Source organism: Apteryx mantelli, chromosome 14 (genome assembly GCF_036417845.1).
Source record: "Apteryx mantelli isolate bAptMan1 chromosome 14, bAptMan1.hap1, whole genome shotgun sequence".
NCBI classification, from domain to species: domain Eukaryota; kingdom Metazoa; phylum Chordata; class Aves; order Apterygiformes; family Apterygidae; genus Apteryx; species Apteryx mantelli.
In genome coordinates this window covers 1,585,673-1,604,545 of record NC_089991.1, presented here as the reverse complement: position 1 = coordinate 1,604,545, position 18,873 = coordinate 1,585,673, and the positions used below count along the sequence as shown (strand labels likewise).

At 37.0% G+C, this 18,873-nt stretch overlaps 1 protein-coding gene across 3 annotated transcripts in view; it reads right to left on the bottom strand.

The window, feature by feature from the left end:
* The window catches only part of NR3C1 (nuclear receptor subfamily 3 group C member 1), a 72,462-nt gene that overhangs the window by 9,471 nt on the left and 44,118 nt on the right, over positions 1-18,873 (bottom strand). For all 3 annotated transcript variants that reach the window (XM_067305128.1, XM_067305129.1, XM_013945980.2), the window contains exons 3-6: positions 17,806-17,969; positions 13,433-13,549; positions 8,061-8,339; positions 4,874-5,018 (exon numbers count right to left, since the gene is read on the bottom strand). In XM_067305128.1, coding sequence (XP_067161229.1) covers positions 4,874-5,018; positions 8,061-8,339; positions 13,433-13,549; positions 17,806-17,969 — 705 coding nt within the window. The remainder of the gene's footprint in view (positions 1-4,873; positions 5,019-8,060; positions 8,340-13,432; positions 13,550-17,805; positions 17,970-18,873) is intronic.

Below are 18,873 nucleotides of genomic sequence, written 5' to 3'. Positions count from 1 at the left end.
TATCTTCATAGCACAGCAACTTTATAATTCATCCTACTCAACCCTACCAGACATATTACCTTAGGATAACCAATATGTGATAAACAGTATCCAAATATATTGGAGAATTTTTGTGTTTTTTTCCCTAAATAAATGATAAAAGTACAGACATAAAATATTCAATAGGGAATTCAATTTTTAGAAGACGACTGGTCAAAGAACTAGGCTGCCAGCTTAAAACTGAAGAAGAGCAGAGTTTAGTTATCTTCTCCACCATAGACTGCATTGATGATACTCCAGGAAATTCAGTTATGGAGGGTTCTACATAAGTATGAATGAATTGTGGCATTCAGCGCTATAACAACTAAACTTTCTAAGCACTAAGCAAAACACGTCCACTGATTTCTGTGAAGTTTTCTGTGCGTTCACATGGAAGACGTTTGTAAATGCTAAGGATCCGTTAGCTGAAAATGTAGAATGACAAGATTCCTAACAGGTTAGACAGGTTCTTTACGTACAGCCCAGTAACATGTGCTTGCCTGAAAAGCGTCCACGTGAACAAGTGGATCTTGCTATTCCATATCTAAGTAGTAGCAATAATTTTACAGGGACAATACTGCACAGGGCTGGTGTAAGGAAAAATGCATGAAAGACTAATGGTACTCAGATTCTGCCATGGAACAAGAGAAGGACTTATCACCACAGAGAATTCAGTCTTAGAAAAACATTTAGCACAGTTAGGTCTGCTTAAATCCCCAGGTTCTGAGAACCCTTCACAGAGAGAGTTTCTCTTCCTGAAGCTCAAAATATTGAGTTGTACCCAAATATGAGTAGGACAAATCTTCAAAACTCAGAAACTGAATAAAACAAATGTTTCTAAAAAAGCATTTAAAAATCAAAGACAATCAAAATACAGGCTATTGCACTTATCTTTAATGATACAAGTAACAGAGCTGAAGGGACTGTATTCCCCATTATTAACTTCCCCTGCCCCCATTAATAATAAGGATGGGACCTTAGCTCTCAGTGGGAGATAATCTGCGACAACTCAGCAACTTTTCCTGCATTCGTATCACCGAATACTTTACCTGCGTTACATTGCTGCAAGCTACAGGTAACGATGGCGCAAGGGAAGTGGTTTGAGACCAACTCTAGTTTATTACTGCAATGAAGATATAAAGGAAGAAGTGTGGTGATAAAAAAAAGAATGTGATTACAAGCTGCATGTCTATTTGGTTTCTTGATTTAGGATTTTTGTCATAAAACCTACAAATACTACAAACCAACACGTCATTTCTGGCTAGAAATGCACTCTGCAGTCTCTTCCCTTGTACCAGTCATGTTCCTCAAGTGTCACAGCATAATCACTGACAATCAGTGTTTTCAGGAAACTATTTCCAAATGCTAACTTCAAAGAGGGAATACCTATTAACACAGATTACAGGTTTCTCAGGTTTTCTGATACTAGAATTGACTTTGGCAATATATTTAGAATTATATTAAATAATGTAATCTTAACAAAAATACAACTCTGAAGATGCATTTAAGAAAAGAGCTGGTTTTTTACTCCTCAACTTGTTTATACTTACATTTAAGAAAAATAAATACATCTTCAATTTAAAGGCTGAAGCTTGAAGAGACAGAAGACCTCCTGGAACTCCTGTTTTCTAATTCAATATGGACAAAGAAATATATAATTTTGTTCCATTCCTCCACTGAAATGTCTTGAAACTGGAATTAATAAATACGAGGGCGAAACAAATTCTTAGTTACAAATGAAAAACGTTCATATAAAGAACAGATGTGTGGAAATGTCATTTGCAGATCCCCAAAATTAAAAGTTTGAGCAACTTATGCCTCTTTGTCTTTACATCGAAATTGGAAACTATTGAAACTATTGCAGACAGCTTCGGTTAACTGTAAAAATGACCCTGATCCTAAATTTCAGGCAATAAAAATTAAGGTTGTGATTCTGTTACACACGCAGCAGCTAGTGGTAACTGTCTAAACATCTGGTTCTCACATCAGGTAAAGTTAACCTACCCCTCTGTGTCAGACCTGTTCCTAGCATACCGTAAGCATTAAGCGGAGTAAGTGCTTTAATGGCAGAGGGGGTGTTTGCTGGATGAAAGATCACTAAGATGCGTCTCAGAAAGTAGCGTTAGTGACACCGTCTTTAACTCCGTACTGAATAAACCCCAGAATGGCTTTTAGAGGACACTGTGTGGCCGAACTGTCTTTGGAAGGATGCAGCAGGCAGAGAGGGAGGACACACGACTACTGCAATCCAAATGCTTTTTCCTTAGTGTACATGAAGCCTCTCTTGCCCACGTTTCAGCATCAGGAATAACGTTTCCCCAGCGGCACTGCCCTTCTGGTCTTCCCTGAAGGTGTTGTGCTTCATAAACTGTCTTATAACTTATGCAATGGTTTTATATATTATTCAGTATTTGCCATGCTTAACTCAGACGCGGCTGTATTTTACTGATGAATGGTATATACAAAGTTATAACCACAGAGAGATTCACGGGGAACCTGCAGCACATTGGAGGAGGAAAAGTCAGAAGAAATTGCAGTTCTCTCAGTGTACATGTTTTACTGAAAACAAATGTCATTTTGTATAAACAAATCTATATTCCAAAACCGTAACTAGAATAAAAATTGAAAATTAATACTTAGTAGAATAGGATAAGTCTTGCACATTTTTTTGAGAATACAGAAACATTCTTAACTGAAAAGCTTTGTGGTTTTGACCCTGTGATAAAACAGCAGGAGACCTCTGACTTAAAGCAAATTAGATGCTATTACTCTTATTAGTGACAATATCTGTTATTTGAATTAATTCCACCACATGAAGACTATTTTATTCCAGAGACATATTCTAAGGATTTTAATAAACATTAGTAGAGAGATGGGCATATCTCTCCTGCCCCTCACCTTTTTTTTTTTTAAACTAAATAATTACTACAAAGAAATGATTAAAGTTTATAAAAGCCTCGGCAAATACTTACACTGAAAACATTAAGGGGAATAAATACATGTACAATTAGAAAGGTCTGAAACATAAGTGGCTAATCTCTTAGAAAATATAAGAATTACTAGCTTTTTTTTTTTTTTCTAACAGAAAAGATTTGGGACATGTGACACTGAAGTGCAACAGGAGCAAAAATATTAAGACTACTATCTTAAAAAAAGCCAAAGGAATTAGTATTGCCTCCATTTTAAGGATAGAAAAATGGAGACAGTTAAATAGTCTGATCACACAGTAAGGAAAAGCTACAGTAAATTCAAAAATCTGAAATAAACTGGAAAGCAGTTGCTATCTGTGTGACAGGACAGCTTCCTAATCCACTCCTAAACATTGACCAACAGACCCTGCAACGTACCGTCTTCCCTATCTGTCTTTTCTGGACTGCAGCTTTGTAAAGCAACCTCAACTTTGAGCTGTAAGTTTGATAAAAACTAAGAACTCAGAAAGACCCAGCATGAATAACACATTGTCGCTTGTACCTCTTTTCAAATTATTCTCTGAAATTGTGATGCTGAGAAAGTTTTGTGACGTACGTTTCAAAAGCCCCTATACAGCCATGTTTAATAGTTTCGGTCCCCACAAACGGATAAGACAAATGGCAATTCCTTAGTGACAGAATCATACTAACTGAAATCTGCAGACAGATAAACTAAGTTTTGAATGGCTCCGGCCGGCAATCTCAAAGATTTACATCTACAGGCTATTTTCAGCAATTAATTCAAAACACAGACAAAATGCCTGCACAGGCTTTACAGATATCGCTGGCCTCTCTGGAATTGCAAGACTGAAAGATCACTCGAAAAGTTTATTAAAGACTGCTTGGACATTCTCCCACCTCCCAGAAGAAAATGACTTTTACAAATGAGCTGAAGGACACAGAATCTCAGAAACTGCTTCAAAGTAAAAGGCAGCACAGTATGACAGTCTATCAAGATTAATTCCAGAATACTTCCCAGGATAGGAGGGTTTGCAATGGAATATTTGCTCTCCAGACCGGAGGCAGAAAGGCATAACCTGATCTCATCTGTTACTACACCTTTTTAGTAGTATCTGGGGAGCAACATAACCATGCATATATCCACACAAAATGTTTGCAGCTATTGCATCTCAGATTAAGCCTTCTGTCTACCATCTCTACAATCCTGAATGTTCTCCTCCACTCCTGTACGACACAGAATTACTACAAAATTACTATTATTTACTTGAAAAATACAAGAAACAGGATGCTCAGCTCAAGAAAAAAAAGACCAAACATTCTAGAAAATTAAGTTCGTCTTGAAAATTGATATCAAATTCACCAAAATAAAACAGAGCTACATTGTTTCCATTTGTAATCTTGCTTTTTTTAGCCAGATTTTAAATCAGGTTTAGATAATTAGATCAATCCTATAAACGTTCGACTAATCAAGGATTCAGTTAAATTGAGAGAACCATAGTATTACTTTTATACAACAAGAGTACAAATATATAGAACATTATGCAATTTGCCAAACTTTGCTTTCCATCCCAAACAAATTTTTAGCTTTAGCTTGTTAGCTCAGATAAAACTAATAACTATAGTGAATGGTGCAAGAACATTTACAATATGGAACATTTTAGTACAAACACATACCCACAAAAACTTGATAAAAATAATCTTAAGATCTAAAATACTGTTCTTTCATATGACTTATTTAAAAACCTTAAGCAATCTGTTAAAAGAAAGTAATGTTGCAAATGACAAACTGATTTCTGACCTTTGCACGAGTTTGTTACCTAACGATACACCTTATGTAGGATTTGACCTCTAAAGCGCAAAACAGAAAAATACTACAGTCTAGTATTACCCTGATAAACTGGGAAGATGACTTATATATGACTTACTCATTAATAATCAGATCTGGTGCAAAGCACAAGAGACTTCCATTTGATTGTTTATATGATCTCCATCCTAAAGCAAAGGCCATCAGGAACATCCAAGAGTACTGCAGAAGGGTCATTTGGTCATCTAGATGTAAGTTTCGGAAACCTGGAAAAAATAAAAATTGAGGTTTGACAGTACTGGTTGCAAAGAAAAAAAAATTTTTAAAGTATCATGGTTATCATCAGTACAACCTATGTATTACTAATGTATATTACTATTTTAAAATGTGTATTTCATAACAATTTCTGTAACTGTGATGACAGCACCCGAAACGACAAAAGAATGCATGTCAAATTACAATCATTTGATTCTATCAAGTACTGTACTTTAGATTACATTCCTGGAGAAAGGAAAAAAGAATTTATAACAAACAAACAAACAAAAAAAGGTTTCTTATATGAAAGTTCTCATTGACTGAAACAAAATGCACTTTGAAAGGGGTGCAGAATTTCAGCGCCATTTTCCAGCTACCAAGGTTACATGCAAGTGCTTAGTATACCACTAAGGAATCCTTCGCCAACGCAAAAATTTGCACATGTAGAAATTAAGCACTGCAACCACAGAACTCAAATTATTTTTTCTGGGCAGTATGACAGACTACATATGAGACTTCAGAGGTTTGAACAGAAGCCTTTAGCATAACCCAATCTTGAGCTGGTTTGAATGTATAACTGTTGATGATATAACACAGAAAGATATGCAAAAGAAAGCAGCATAAAGAACTCTTGAACCTTCCATTACCCATTATATATGCATTTACAGGCATAAACTTTCAAAAGAAATTCGCAGGGTCCCACCCACAAAAGCAAACGCAGCCTGAAAGCCCTGGATTCTTACAGTCAAGAAGGTAGTTATCTTCTGGATGAATAGAGAGTGTCAGATGGGTATTTCTTCATAACTATTACAGATATTAGAAGGGAATGTAATATTAAAAAAAATAGAAGATGTGTGTGAACTTATCACTGGAACTGATGGTCAGTTAAAGATGGATTAGAAAGACAGTAATTATATTTAATATAGACTAAAATTCATTTGGCTATCTTCCAAAAATAACACTATTTTTTACTTCTTGAGACAGCACTTTACTGGGCAATAAATGGTTTAGCTTCAAATTTTGTTCTTATTCAACAGTGTTTTTATACTGAATTTCAAAGGGATGCCTCCCATTGCTCATCATCATTAACTACTCCTAATCTTATAAGGATATACAGAATGAATAGAAGCAATGAAGGCAACAAGGAAACATACAAAATCTTAAAATTGGTCCCTTGAGCAGGCTTAAAATGTAGGCAGCTTTTAATTTTCAAGAGTAGTTTTTATCAAGTCCTGCCTACATTTAACAAGAAAAGACTGTGCCACACTGAATCCTATTAAAGTCTAAATTCAAGTTGATTTTACTTAATTTCATTAGACACCTGACATCTAAAGAGTTCAGCACAATGCTGTTTCCTGAAGTTGTTTAAATAGATAGCATACAGTGGATTATTACATACCAAAATCTGGTATGTCTGAACAACTTCAAAAAAAGCTTTTGGCTTTGGAGACAGCAGTAACTAACATTTACTATTTCTAAAATACCAGCAAGGAATTTCAAAGTTATTTCAAACTTACTGCGTCAAATTTTCAAATCTTTACTCAAACCTTCCTCAGGAAAAAGTTGTTTTGAAATCCTAACTGTAGGATTGCAGGATATAGCACGCAGCAACCAATGCTGGATTACTGTTAGTCTGTTTGATGTGATACAATTGATAAAAGTATATATAAATTAAATATTCTCATGAAAAAGAACCTTAGTAGTCATAAATAGGACTATAAAAGACATATGAGAAGAACAGTTCCTATTAACATAATTATTAAGTAAAAGATTGGCTTCTCATGAATAGTATATGTTCTAACATGAAGAAGGGCTTGCCTACTTTGAGAAACTGTTCAGAGGAGATGATGAACACAAAACTGTTTCATAAAAATTATATCTGAATTTGTATTTCAGAATAGTAGATGGTCTCCTAAAGACTTACCCCAGAAGAAAGTATGCACATGTGAACTTTACCTAATGTGGGCTTAGCTAATCCAGAGTAACTCCCCTTTGCAGAAAAGCCCTGATGGACATATATATCTCTCTAGTCACATCTCCGCTGGCCATACGTATTTGGGTCTAGTCTTTCTTTTTCTTTATTAAAAAGACATTTTTAGTGGGTTTATTTCCCCTTCCTCAAAAGTGAGACCATGAGGTAAAATGGAAGAATAAATTTCACGATCAGACTTTTTTTTAGCTGGCAGACCTGTTACGTGGTGTTACGGTTGGGCAACACGTGCATTATGAAAGTGTGTTTGGCTAGGGTTTTCGAAAACAGATAGCTAAGAGTACTGACTAGAAGTGAAGGTAAGAAAAATATTTCTCGTCTTTGTCCCGTCAGTAACATACTGATCTTCAACTTTACTGTGTCCTTGACCTTTCCCACAGACATACAACAGGACGATATACATTATGTCCAAGGCTGAGATTTGACATTACTTCCTTCTTCTGTAAGGCAATTGCTAATTCTGTCTTCAGAGAGGAGACATAATAGCAATACGCCTTCCTATTTCCCCATGTGACAGCCAGTTTAATAGCATAGCTTCAATGCTTGAGAGAAAAGGAACATCTTGACTTCCACTCTGGACCTGGACACTCAAATGACTATTCCCAGTCACGAAAAAATTACAGATATGCTGAAGGGTAGGAAAAAAGAGCCATCCATGAATATAGTCCCAGGCAAGCCAGTATAAAGGATGGGTACTGCACCAGTCTATGAAAGCCATGAGAAACTCACTGCTAAAAATAATGAAGAAATATTTAACTGAGAATTGAGGTGGAACTACAGCTAATTAAAAATTAGTTGCCTATATTATTTTAAAAAAACAATCTGTATTTTAATATTTTTATAACACTCAATGGTCAAAGGGTTCAACTAAAAGGACCTCGTTTGTAATTTTTTGCACCTGTATTTTTTCTGCTTTTCCACCCCAAAAGTATTTGAGACAGGAATCAACTCAGATATTACTAGAACTTTATCTGTGAAGGCCTTGAAAGACACCAAATACAAAGACAGACTTTTAACTATAACGAAGAGACTGCATTTTTTAATTAATGTATTTGCATATTACCTGGTATTGCCTTTGCCCACTTTACTGCAGCTACTACTTGCCGTCCTCCTAGCATGTTGAGAGTGGACAGTATACGCCAGCTTGAGTCGGGCACAGTGCTGTCATAGCCTGAATACAGAACTTCTGGTTCAATGACCTCCAGCAGGGAAACAAGGGTGGGGGTTAGTTGTGGCAGTGATGCAGGAACTATGCTCTTGTTTGCAGGATTTTCAGACGCATCCCTCGTTCCCGTTACACTAGCCTGCTGAATTCCTTTTATCTTCTTCTTTGTTTTTCGAGCTAGGAAAGTTTTTTTGGAAGTCACAGGTTAGATAACGGAAAGAAACCACACAGTAACAGAAAGAGCAAATGCTGCTTTAATTTTCCTGCATTTGCAGGAAGCCAATTGAAACTTTTAAAGCATTTTTCTCATAAAATTGTAAATAATTTCACTCTAATGCCAACTAAATGTTTTGTGAAAGTACTCTTAAGTTTTAATGAAAGGCACATTTTCACTGATGTTTCAAAATGTTAAATAACATTTCTTGGAAGGCCTGATCCTAACATTTCTTTTACACACAAAATTTCAATGAGACTTCATGTAGCAGCATGACACCTGTTTGAAAATGCTTGTAGGACCAGGCACTTTATAATTTGCTTAATATATTAACTATAGAAACCATGCAGAGGAAAGGAAAGTATATAGGCAAGGGTGGGAAGTTAGTGAATCTGTGGAGCCAGGGAAAACATTTTTGGGAAAGTGCTGGGCAGGAAGAGACATTTTCTTGCCAACTGCCTTGCATATAAATCACTGCTGCAGTAATTAAACCATAAAATTCATATGCCAAATAAATAAAACATCACACAGAGATGTTAGCTGTAAGCTAGAGAAAGCTGAAGCAACAACTTATAAGCATATTGTCAAATAATGGAATCTCCTACTTGGCTTTCAGCTCTCTTGCATGTAGTCTGCAAAAGTGAATATACTATTTAACTGAGACTGAAATAAAACCCAATTCTTTTCCTATGTCTCAATTAATTAATTAATTGATTTCTATTCTGGAATTTCAGAGATGGACCAATAGCACATAAAAATATCATGTAATGTGGTTCCTTTGTAGGAACCAGAAATTTAATGACCAATGAAGACTCTCTAATTATCAGAAATTTATCACCTTTGTAGATTAACAGAATATAATAACCCCCTCCTGACCCCATTTCTCCCACTGGCTAGGACTGAATTTCCAGAAACTTAATTGCTAAAGATAACAAATTCTCTGCAGACCTTGCATAAATTGCAGTTTTTCAAAGGTTTATATACTGACCACATTCGCACAGATTTTCATGGGGGAACAGCAAGAGTCATTTCCCTGGAGCTTCTTGTTACTCATCTAAATTTTGAAATTGCTGCTCCAAAATCTATTGAACATTGTTCCCCCCCCCCCGCCCTATTACATTACCCTTGTTCTCAAAAGCAAATGAACTGCTTTAACTTAAATTTACAAACACATGCCTTCAGCTTAACTCTGACACCTGGTATGGAGAATTTCCAGCCCAGAAAGTCTGATAAAATTATAATCAAAAGAAACAGATCTGATAAGAAAAAGTATTATGCAAGAATTTATTAGGCTGTGCTACTAGACCTGACCTAGCTGCATAGTTACAACTCTCAAAAAAAGAAGGTTGAGATAATGTATTTCTTTCTAATTTCTTTTCAAATATAAAAAATACTACAAATTTAAAGCCAACTTCTTAAGGCAAATTACAAAAGATAAGCCAAACAGATAAACCCAGCAGGGAAATAAAAGTATCCAAGGTGTTTTGTTAAACAAACTAACAAACAAAACCCTGGAATCCAACAGCATCCTATGGGCTTCCTAGCGTATTGCGCTAACTGCGGAGCGCACAAACAGCTGCCCAGCGGGCACCTGGCCTGCGCATGGAAGCAGCGCAGGCAGCTCATGGTCTTAGGAGATGAACCCAGGGAGACAGAGAAGTTCTTCAGTTAAGTTTTAAGGGAAACTGTAACACCCAGGCTAAAAGCCCCACTGCAGATCAGATAGAGGCAGATATTGTGGCAGGACGGCATGAAGCTGGTAAACAGGGAAACAATCTCCCAGACGGGACCTCTCCACCAGACATGGCTACGTAGCCCCTGGCGCAAAGGATGGGTCTTCAGACCATCACAAGAAGTGGCAGGCAAGTCGGCTGTCATTTGTGATGCCATGCTGGCTGGCCTGCCAAAGGCAAAGGGGTCAACACTCATGAAGCAGCTAGACAGTCTCTTATGAAGCGCTGAGGAGGAGCCAGTGGTCATAATCCATGAAAGTGCCAGCGACACAGTGAGGAACAGGAAAGAAGTTCTGGAGGGAAAATTTAGGCAGCAGATAGAACGTGAAAGACTAAAACCTTCACGGAAACACTACCCGAAATGCCCACTACTAAGCAGAGGGCCAAACAGTGTCAGAAAGGCTGGCAGAACATGCACATCACTTCTGAAAATAGGAGAAAACAAAAAGGGTGCCAAAGAGTCTCTAGGGACATTTAATGATGAAAGCGTAAAATGAGAATTCAAAGAAATAAAGGCTATCGTAGGAAATACCATTATTCTACTGTATAAATCTTTGGTACTTATAGCTTGATAGTTGTGTATTTTTCCATCCCCCCCCACTCCATCTCAAAAAAAGCAAACAACAGAAACGAGAAAGTTTCACAAGAGTGCTAAAGAGGGTCAAAAATAGGACAGATGACTAAAAAGATTAGAATAGAAAACGATTAAGTAACATAGTTCTGGTGTATAAAGAACCATTTTTGTCTCAGTATGAGAAGAGATGAGAACTAAATTATCACATGGTAGATTTAAAACAGAAAAAAGGCAGTATTCCACGCAACACCTAACTGAGCAATTCACTGCCATGGTTTGCTGTAGATGTCAGAAACTTACATATATTCCAAAAGTGATTGGACAAGTTCATGGGAGAAGTCTACCAGCAGCTACTGAACATAAACTATATCCAAGAAATGCAGGAGGTAAAGATGGCTGGAATGCAAAGATGATGTATGTTGAAGAGAGGCTAAGCGAAAGGGACCTTCAGCCTGACGTGACAGGACTATTCTGATCTCTTGCTATTCATTAACTGGTTTGCTTATAATCATTATTTGGTAGTTGCTCAAAGTGCGCCTTTTATGCATTTAGGATACACCTGATGGCTTTTCAAAAAGAAATTACTGTCTAAAAAGTATGCAAATTTAATTATTATCTTCTAAACAACAGTAATTCTTGAACTGTGATCCTAAAATAGCCAAGATAAAAGGAACACTAACTTTTGGGGGTCTGTTCTGCACTTTATGCTGCCTCTCAGTTTTCTCTTCTACTACTACTTCTGTACGACCAATTTACCATCTGTTCAGATTTGTCTGATAAATCACTGCTTTCATAGTTCTTTCCTTTTCACTGTTTCACACTACCTTGGGTTCTTCCATTTTTTGCATTGCTAAGTTTCTAGGTCCCTTTTCCCTCTCAGTCAAAAAAGCTATTTCTTTTTTGCTTTTTCCAACAACATACATCATATCCATCCTCCAGAAAAATCAGTATTCTCTAGGACTCTCTGTGCCAAAATTCAGGCAAGCAAAGTATAGTTGGAAGGGCTCCAAACTACACATGGAAAAGTGGCAAGTGTCTGAGACATCGTTCAATTTTCATTTTCTCTGGTGCAGAAAGGCAACTCATGCAACATGTCCTAGAGCCTTTCTGAGGTTAGCTATATTGGAGTCTACTTTAAAAAGAGTTCACATACACTCATACAGGAACGAAAAGGCTTAATATTAAGTAGCATACATATAAGATGCTTTACTCATGTAGATTAATTTACACATTTGAAGTACTTCAATATACATATTTTTTAAACAACCATGAAGAAAAAAATAAGAAAAAAAAGTCTTAAAACAAAATGTATTCTTTTCCACCTTGAAATGAAAATTGTGCCTTTCTGTGTTACTCTAAACTTTCTTTAGGCTTTACTGGCCACAGCAACCCCAGTAGGGAATACACGTTCCTACCCTGGACACCAAGCCTAGGTAAGTGGACTCCCCTGCCATCACCTTTGAAGTGCAAGGTCCACCCGCTGGCAGAGTCTGGCAAGCTGAATCTAGCCCCAGTGAGACACTCACTCACAACCTCACTTACTTTTAGCATTTATTTTTGAATACACTGGTGTAGATTTTGGCTGTTAAGACACAAACCCTTTTTTCCTGCATACAGATCACAAATAATATGTAAACAAATCAACCCACCCCCACAAATTTCTACTCCAAAGTATGGGATTTATTTGTAAGCATGCGATATGAGGGGAAGCATATCAGACTGCGTTGGTTTTTTTCCCTTCTGCTGTGAAGAAAGGGGCATGTAGAGCCACCTGCAGGGCAGAAAAACTGATGATTCATCAGCCGGAGAGAATTTAAAGCAGAAAAGAGGAAGAAAGAATGTGCTAACATAGACTCTTCCATGAGCATTCTCTCTTTAACATAACTTTGCACTTACTTTTTACCAAAGAACCTTGCTTTTCCTGAAATGAAAACTCTGTTTATATTTGCATCAGACAAATACATTTTTGACATTTTAATTTTATCCGACAATTTTCATTGTACAGGTATCACCAAGATAACTATGCTAGGAAGTACTGTATTAATTGCTACAACTCAAGGAAAAAATATCGAGCGTAAAATACATCTTACAGCAGGAAGAATGTTTTATGCCATTTTACAACTGCTGCTAAATCTCTAGTTTATGCGGTCTTCAGTTTCTCATTAGCCATCCAGGATTTAGCAGAGAGCAAATACATAGTATATTTATATTTGTTTACTATACTATGCTTACTAGAGAGATTCTGACAGATGCTTAAGGACAAGAACCCACAGCCTGAATAAGAAGACCTTCTTTTTCTTCGGTTTGAAATAGAGGCCCCAGTCCAATTTTAGATCCATGTCCCTGGGCTTCCCCCTTCAAGTCGCTTCCCTAAGAACGGGCATGCACAATATTTCCTTACAAGACTTCTGTTAGAGTTCTGCTGTCTCCGATTCAGTGAAAAAGAAAACAAGATATGGATATGTGCTGACAGGAATAAGAAATAACCCTATTTTTTGTGGATGACTCACTTATACCGAACATATTGAAAGACAGAGCTATTGAGTAAGGAGACGAAAGTATAGGAGAAATCTAGATTAAAAAAAAGTCTTTTTTTTGCATTAAAATGCTTATACGTACTGTAAAATGTGATATGTAGTTTTAACACATTAAAATGGTGCTCAGATGCTTGGTTTAGCTTCATAAGCAGCATGACAGTCATTGCACATGACTCAAAAGAAAAAAAGGGATTTAAATATTTTAAAGTTACCTTCTAGGTTCATGCCAGCTTGAAGACATTTCCGGTAGCGGCATGCTGGACAGTTTTTCCTCCGGATTTTGTCAATAATGCAATCATTTCTTCCAGCGCACAGATAATTGTGCTGCCCTGTATTCACAAAAACAAACAAAATAGCCAGAAACCCTACAGTTAGTAGTCAGTATCCATATGATTTCCTACTTCTAAACATCCAACACAGTTCTTTTACTTATGCACCAAAGCCAATAAATGTAGGAAGAAATCTTTTTTGCTATTCATCAACGGGCAAAATCTATTTTTAAAACTATTTTTCTCTTTAATTTCTCAAAGCTATCCTCTAAATGCTTCCACAAGAGATGTAAAGAAATTCATAAACACGTTTTATAAGTATTAATTTCAAAGTTTCTACAGATATATGGACAGAACGTTCATTATTTTAACAGTCAAAAAACTTCCTCATTGTTTTTAGAGGCTGAAGTGGACAAACTTAAGTTCTCTGGCATTTTTATGGATTCACAGATTCAGAACAGAGTTCAGCATAGAAATATGGCAAACAGAACTAAAAATAATTGAATTTCTTAGCTCTTAAGAGTAGGGCAACAGTAGACAAGAATGCTATTGATTCTTAATTATTTGAATCGTATGAATAGTTGCCCAAAGATAACCGTGTAGAAAAAAATCTTATTAAAAGACATCCTCTTCCCAGCTAGGGATCAAAAAACCAGGTGTTTTCACACCTTTGATGGGGATAAAGCCGATCCCTAGGCTTTTACGTTGTATTTCAAGGTCTTGATAGTAAAATAGTGAGAGAAACAAAAGCATTTTCCAAGTACTGAGTTATTAACAACAGAGCGCGATTGCTGTCCTAAGAATCTTCTCGCAGAAAGAGCTTGATGATGGAACTTGTTCCAAACCAGCTATGAAAGTTACGGGTATGCAAAGTCCATTACTATGGCTTTAGTCAAGCTTCTTTCCAGCAAAGTGTTTCAAGTTTCTTGATATTCCAAGGAAGCCCTGAGCATCTTCCTAAATGAACCCCCAAAGCCTTTTCATTTAAAGAAGAGGAAGTCTTAAGGAGCCTTTTGTAATCTTTGTGTTCTAAGATAAATTAGTAAATAGACCTATCAATCATCGTATACCATTAAAAGTATATTAATACATATAAAGCAAATATATTTGTATACACACATGAAACAAACAGATAAATATTTGTAATCACTGCAACAGAGCAGGGAGTATAATTTCACGTTTCACAAAGATGTTTTACTCAGATCATGGTATAGTAAATACTGTAAATAAAGATACTTCAGCTGTAGATTTTTCTGAGCTGTCCCTTTTTTTTCCCTCACAAAGGGCTTCATCTTCATGAAAATATTGCTTGGTTTCTTACATTTACTATTTAGCCATTCTTGCCCTTTTTTGCTGAAGGCTACATTATTTCTTTATATTACATTACATTAAAACTTTCTTGCCACATCAACATTTTGTGAAAAAAGAAGGGAAGCTGATTCCACATTCTGCTTCACTTAGTCTGAACGCTGCCCAGAAGACATGCCATTTGCACAGAAGAATGCATTCCAGTTATATTTGCTGCTTAAAAAACAGACAACGATACCAAACAAATAATATAGCGGTAAAAATTGGTAGTGAGCAAACTGAGATGTTTCCAAGATAATTTACTGCAGAAATGAGCAGTCTACAGAGAGCCCAGAGTACAACCTTGTTCTACATCTTACAACCCGGAGCACAAGTATTTGGCTCGAGCTCTGAGTGCTTTGAAAATATGAAGAATGCAAGACTCTCTGGAAGAGAACGGGAGTAGCGAAAGGCTGTTCTGACCAAGCTTGCATAGTATGTAACCTGTAGTATAGCACTTAAGGTCAGTGTCTGCTGAGGGGCACCTGGCCTACCTGGTGTCCAAGAACCAGTATATAAGCTGCCGGCATTACCGGCATCCAAACAGAACAGGCAAGCATACCTGTCCTGGCTGGCCAGCCAGTCCACTAATCAATCGTTAGAGCATACTGGCTTATAAAAAGGTCAGAAATGGTGCAGAAAGGATTTGGAGCAACAGTGCTACAGAGACAGAATTAAACAGGCTGAAGCAGCAGCACAATTTGGAGCACAACAGGAGGCAGAGGTGCTGGGAGGGAATTTGAAGCACGGAGAAGGTGTGAGGAGCTGAAGCAAGGTGAAGAAAAGGAGGTGGGGAGGAGTGACGAAGATTTGGCAGGAGGGTGGGGGTAACATGTTGGAAGGTGAAGAGGGTTGATCCCAGTACTGGAGAAATTGGATCGTGAGGGCTCTGGGTTCTGAAGCACTGTGACAGTAAGAACCAGATAGCTCTGGCTGTGCCGGTTCCTCAAGACAGGACCCGGGGTTGAGTGAATAACTGTACATAAACGTGCAGTCACTGGTCCATCTCTATCCTCTCTCTTTTCCTCCGGTTCTGCTCTTTACTGAAGGAAATATACTTTATACTAATTTTTGAGATACTAATAGTTCCAGTATCCTGTTTTTGTCACAGTGTGTATGCGTATAGAAAAAAGCACAAAAAAGACTTTCAGGCTAAAGGCTGCATAACCAACATGCAGTTTGGTGGATCTGTACACTAATGGATGTCTAGTAGATATTAATACAAAGGATACTGGAGAAAAAAATTCTTTCTATATGTATTCCAAATAAGAAAAATGCCTATTAAGAGATAAAAGTGAATTATTTGTTTCTTAAGTCAATCTTAAAATGAATAGATCCTGAAAGAGCTCCTGAAAACATCCATGGTATTTAATCAGAAGAATTAAGGTTGAGATAACCTGTGAAACAATAAAAATGAAAGTGAAGGTAAGTCTTGAGGAATTTATTGCAATTCTTCTGCTACAACCTTGCTTTACATACTTAAAATTAATACAGTTTATATAAGATGTGGCAAGATTGTGTCACTGATCAAAAGAAATTATTGGATAGGGTTTTTTTATGTATCAATACTTTCCTCATTTCTTTAAGCTTGAGAAGGACAAAACTGTCGCTATGATATATATTCAACTCCTACAAAATACTTTTTTTAGGGGATATTCAGTGACCTTATTTTAATGCAAGTTACAGATAATTATTGGCTCCAAACAAAGAGCCTGGCTCTAAACGGGAGCACAACTCCAGATGGGACCAGTTGGGAGGCACACGGCTAGCTAAAGCAGCTCAGCAATTGCAGAGACAGCTCAGCGCTTTGCATTTGAGCTAGTATTGTCTCTTGTTATACTTCAGAAACAGCTCCGGCTTGCCACAGAACGGACATCCTTTTTTGCTGCGTCTAGCAGGAATGAACTTGACTTCTCTCATCCCTCTGAGAAACTCTGGAATTCCATAAAGTTTCCTACTGCATCATTAAGAGAGCTGGGAACTTGGAGGAAGCGCTTCTTCTGAGCACTGAATCCTGATATATCTTAGTCAAACACAGCCTCCCTTTTCTCATGTGAAATCCAAATTGCAAAATGGTTGCAAAAAATAATAGTCTGATTCACTTCAAAATATCTAGTAACAACTGCATCAAAAGGGCATGAGACAAGAAACCTTGTAGAAGATTTTTTTTAACTAATGATGACATAATTTTAGGATACAGGAATCACTGTCCTTTGAGAGACACCGAGAATATATTTCACAATTTGTCTGCATCTCTCTGGTTTGAAGCAGAGTCAGGCATTGAGGTACAACCTATTTCATTACCTAATGGCTACTTATGCAGCTCCCAAATCACACATTACTTACAGGGTCCAATTTAGTTTTCCAACATTTCTATTTTCTAGAATGATTTTCTTCCTGTTATTAGAGAGAAATCTCAATGGTCCAAAACCACGCACACATTTCTGTTACCCCTAGCATATCACACATGGACGTTTACGTAATATAATCAATACTGCTTACACAAAAACTGTACAACTATCGTGATCATGCATATGCGAGATTTACCAAGTTTCCTGTACAGTATTATACAAAAACCAGCTAACATTAAAATTAAAAGTCACAAACTTCATGAGTCCTGTCTCCTGCACACAGACACATATCTGTATATAAATAGGACAAATAAACAAAAACAGCACAGTCAAAGAAAAGGAAAGAAACAAAAAGCCAAGATAACAATACATCCTTTTACACTGTGAGTGAATGGGAGCATTTTATAAATGTAAATGCAATCTATGCTTCAGATAATCACACCATTATCAATGTTATTTTACTATGAAAAGAACAGTGATATAACGCTTGGGTTTTTCCAGTAGGATTCTACAAATAACATGGATTCCAGTGAAGTTATTAGACTGTTCAAAACAAATTATTTTTACGTATGTGGATTTTATGTTTTTAAACAGCAAATTCTTCAAAACATATCTTACCTTCCACAGCTCTTTTGAAGAACACTTTGCAGCTGCCACAAGTAAGAACACCATAATGGCACCCAGAGGCCTCATCAGAGCAAACCAGACAAAGCTTGGGAGGTGGTCCCGTCGTTGCTGAGGTCGTGGAGGGAGAAGAACTTACATCTGATCTCATTCCAGGGCTAAAAAAACAGCATAAGGATACTTTTAATTAAAATGTATGGATTACTGTCAAACATATCATGCATCACTGCAAGAAACTGATCGCCCTTATCCTCAAATACTTAAAGCTCTGTACGCTTAAGTTCACTAGACTTTGAAATTGTTAAACAATGAATTTTGTAATGCCTAAGTAAAGCCAGATAGATTTTTCACCGCCTGTTTGACTTGGTCAAATTACTTTACACATCTCTGAAGCCATGTTTTCTGTGGCATTACCCTAACCTCTTCAATCCACTCAAACACACGCTCGTTCCACACTGTCGTCATTACTGTCACATTCCCTGCAGTAAGTCCTACAGGAGTTTCCTTTCCACCATCATCATATGGAGTTCTGCTGAGACACTTCTATGCAAGAGGCTGTGCAAGTTAAGTTTATATACATCTATATTAATAAATAACCTTTTCTCCCAGCATTTTAGAAAAAGAATATTTATTCCTAATCTAAGGATCTGTTTTCCTACGTAAACATATACGCCATCTTCAAATGAAGAGTTAGTTTTTTAAACTATTGTTACTGTTAGAACCACAAACAGGACCCATCATAAACACCTTCAAGCTGCTCCCAGCCGTAAGGGCAGAACCAACAACGGTTCTGACAGAGATCACCGGCCAAACGTACCCAGCACATGCGAACGGTCCAGACAAACCTGATGAATTACCTATTTAAGGCTGCCTCAGCACCTCCTTGTTGAGTTCACTTATACAAAATTTAGACCATTTAAGCATACAGTATAGAAATTTCATTTAAGTGTTTTTCACATAAAATTTTGTCCAAGAAGGTTCCAGCCACTTTCCAGATGAGACTAGAAAATAACACTTTTTTTAAACCTTTGAAGCCTTTACAGGGAAATGCTCCAGGGCATC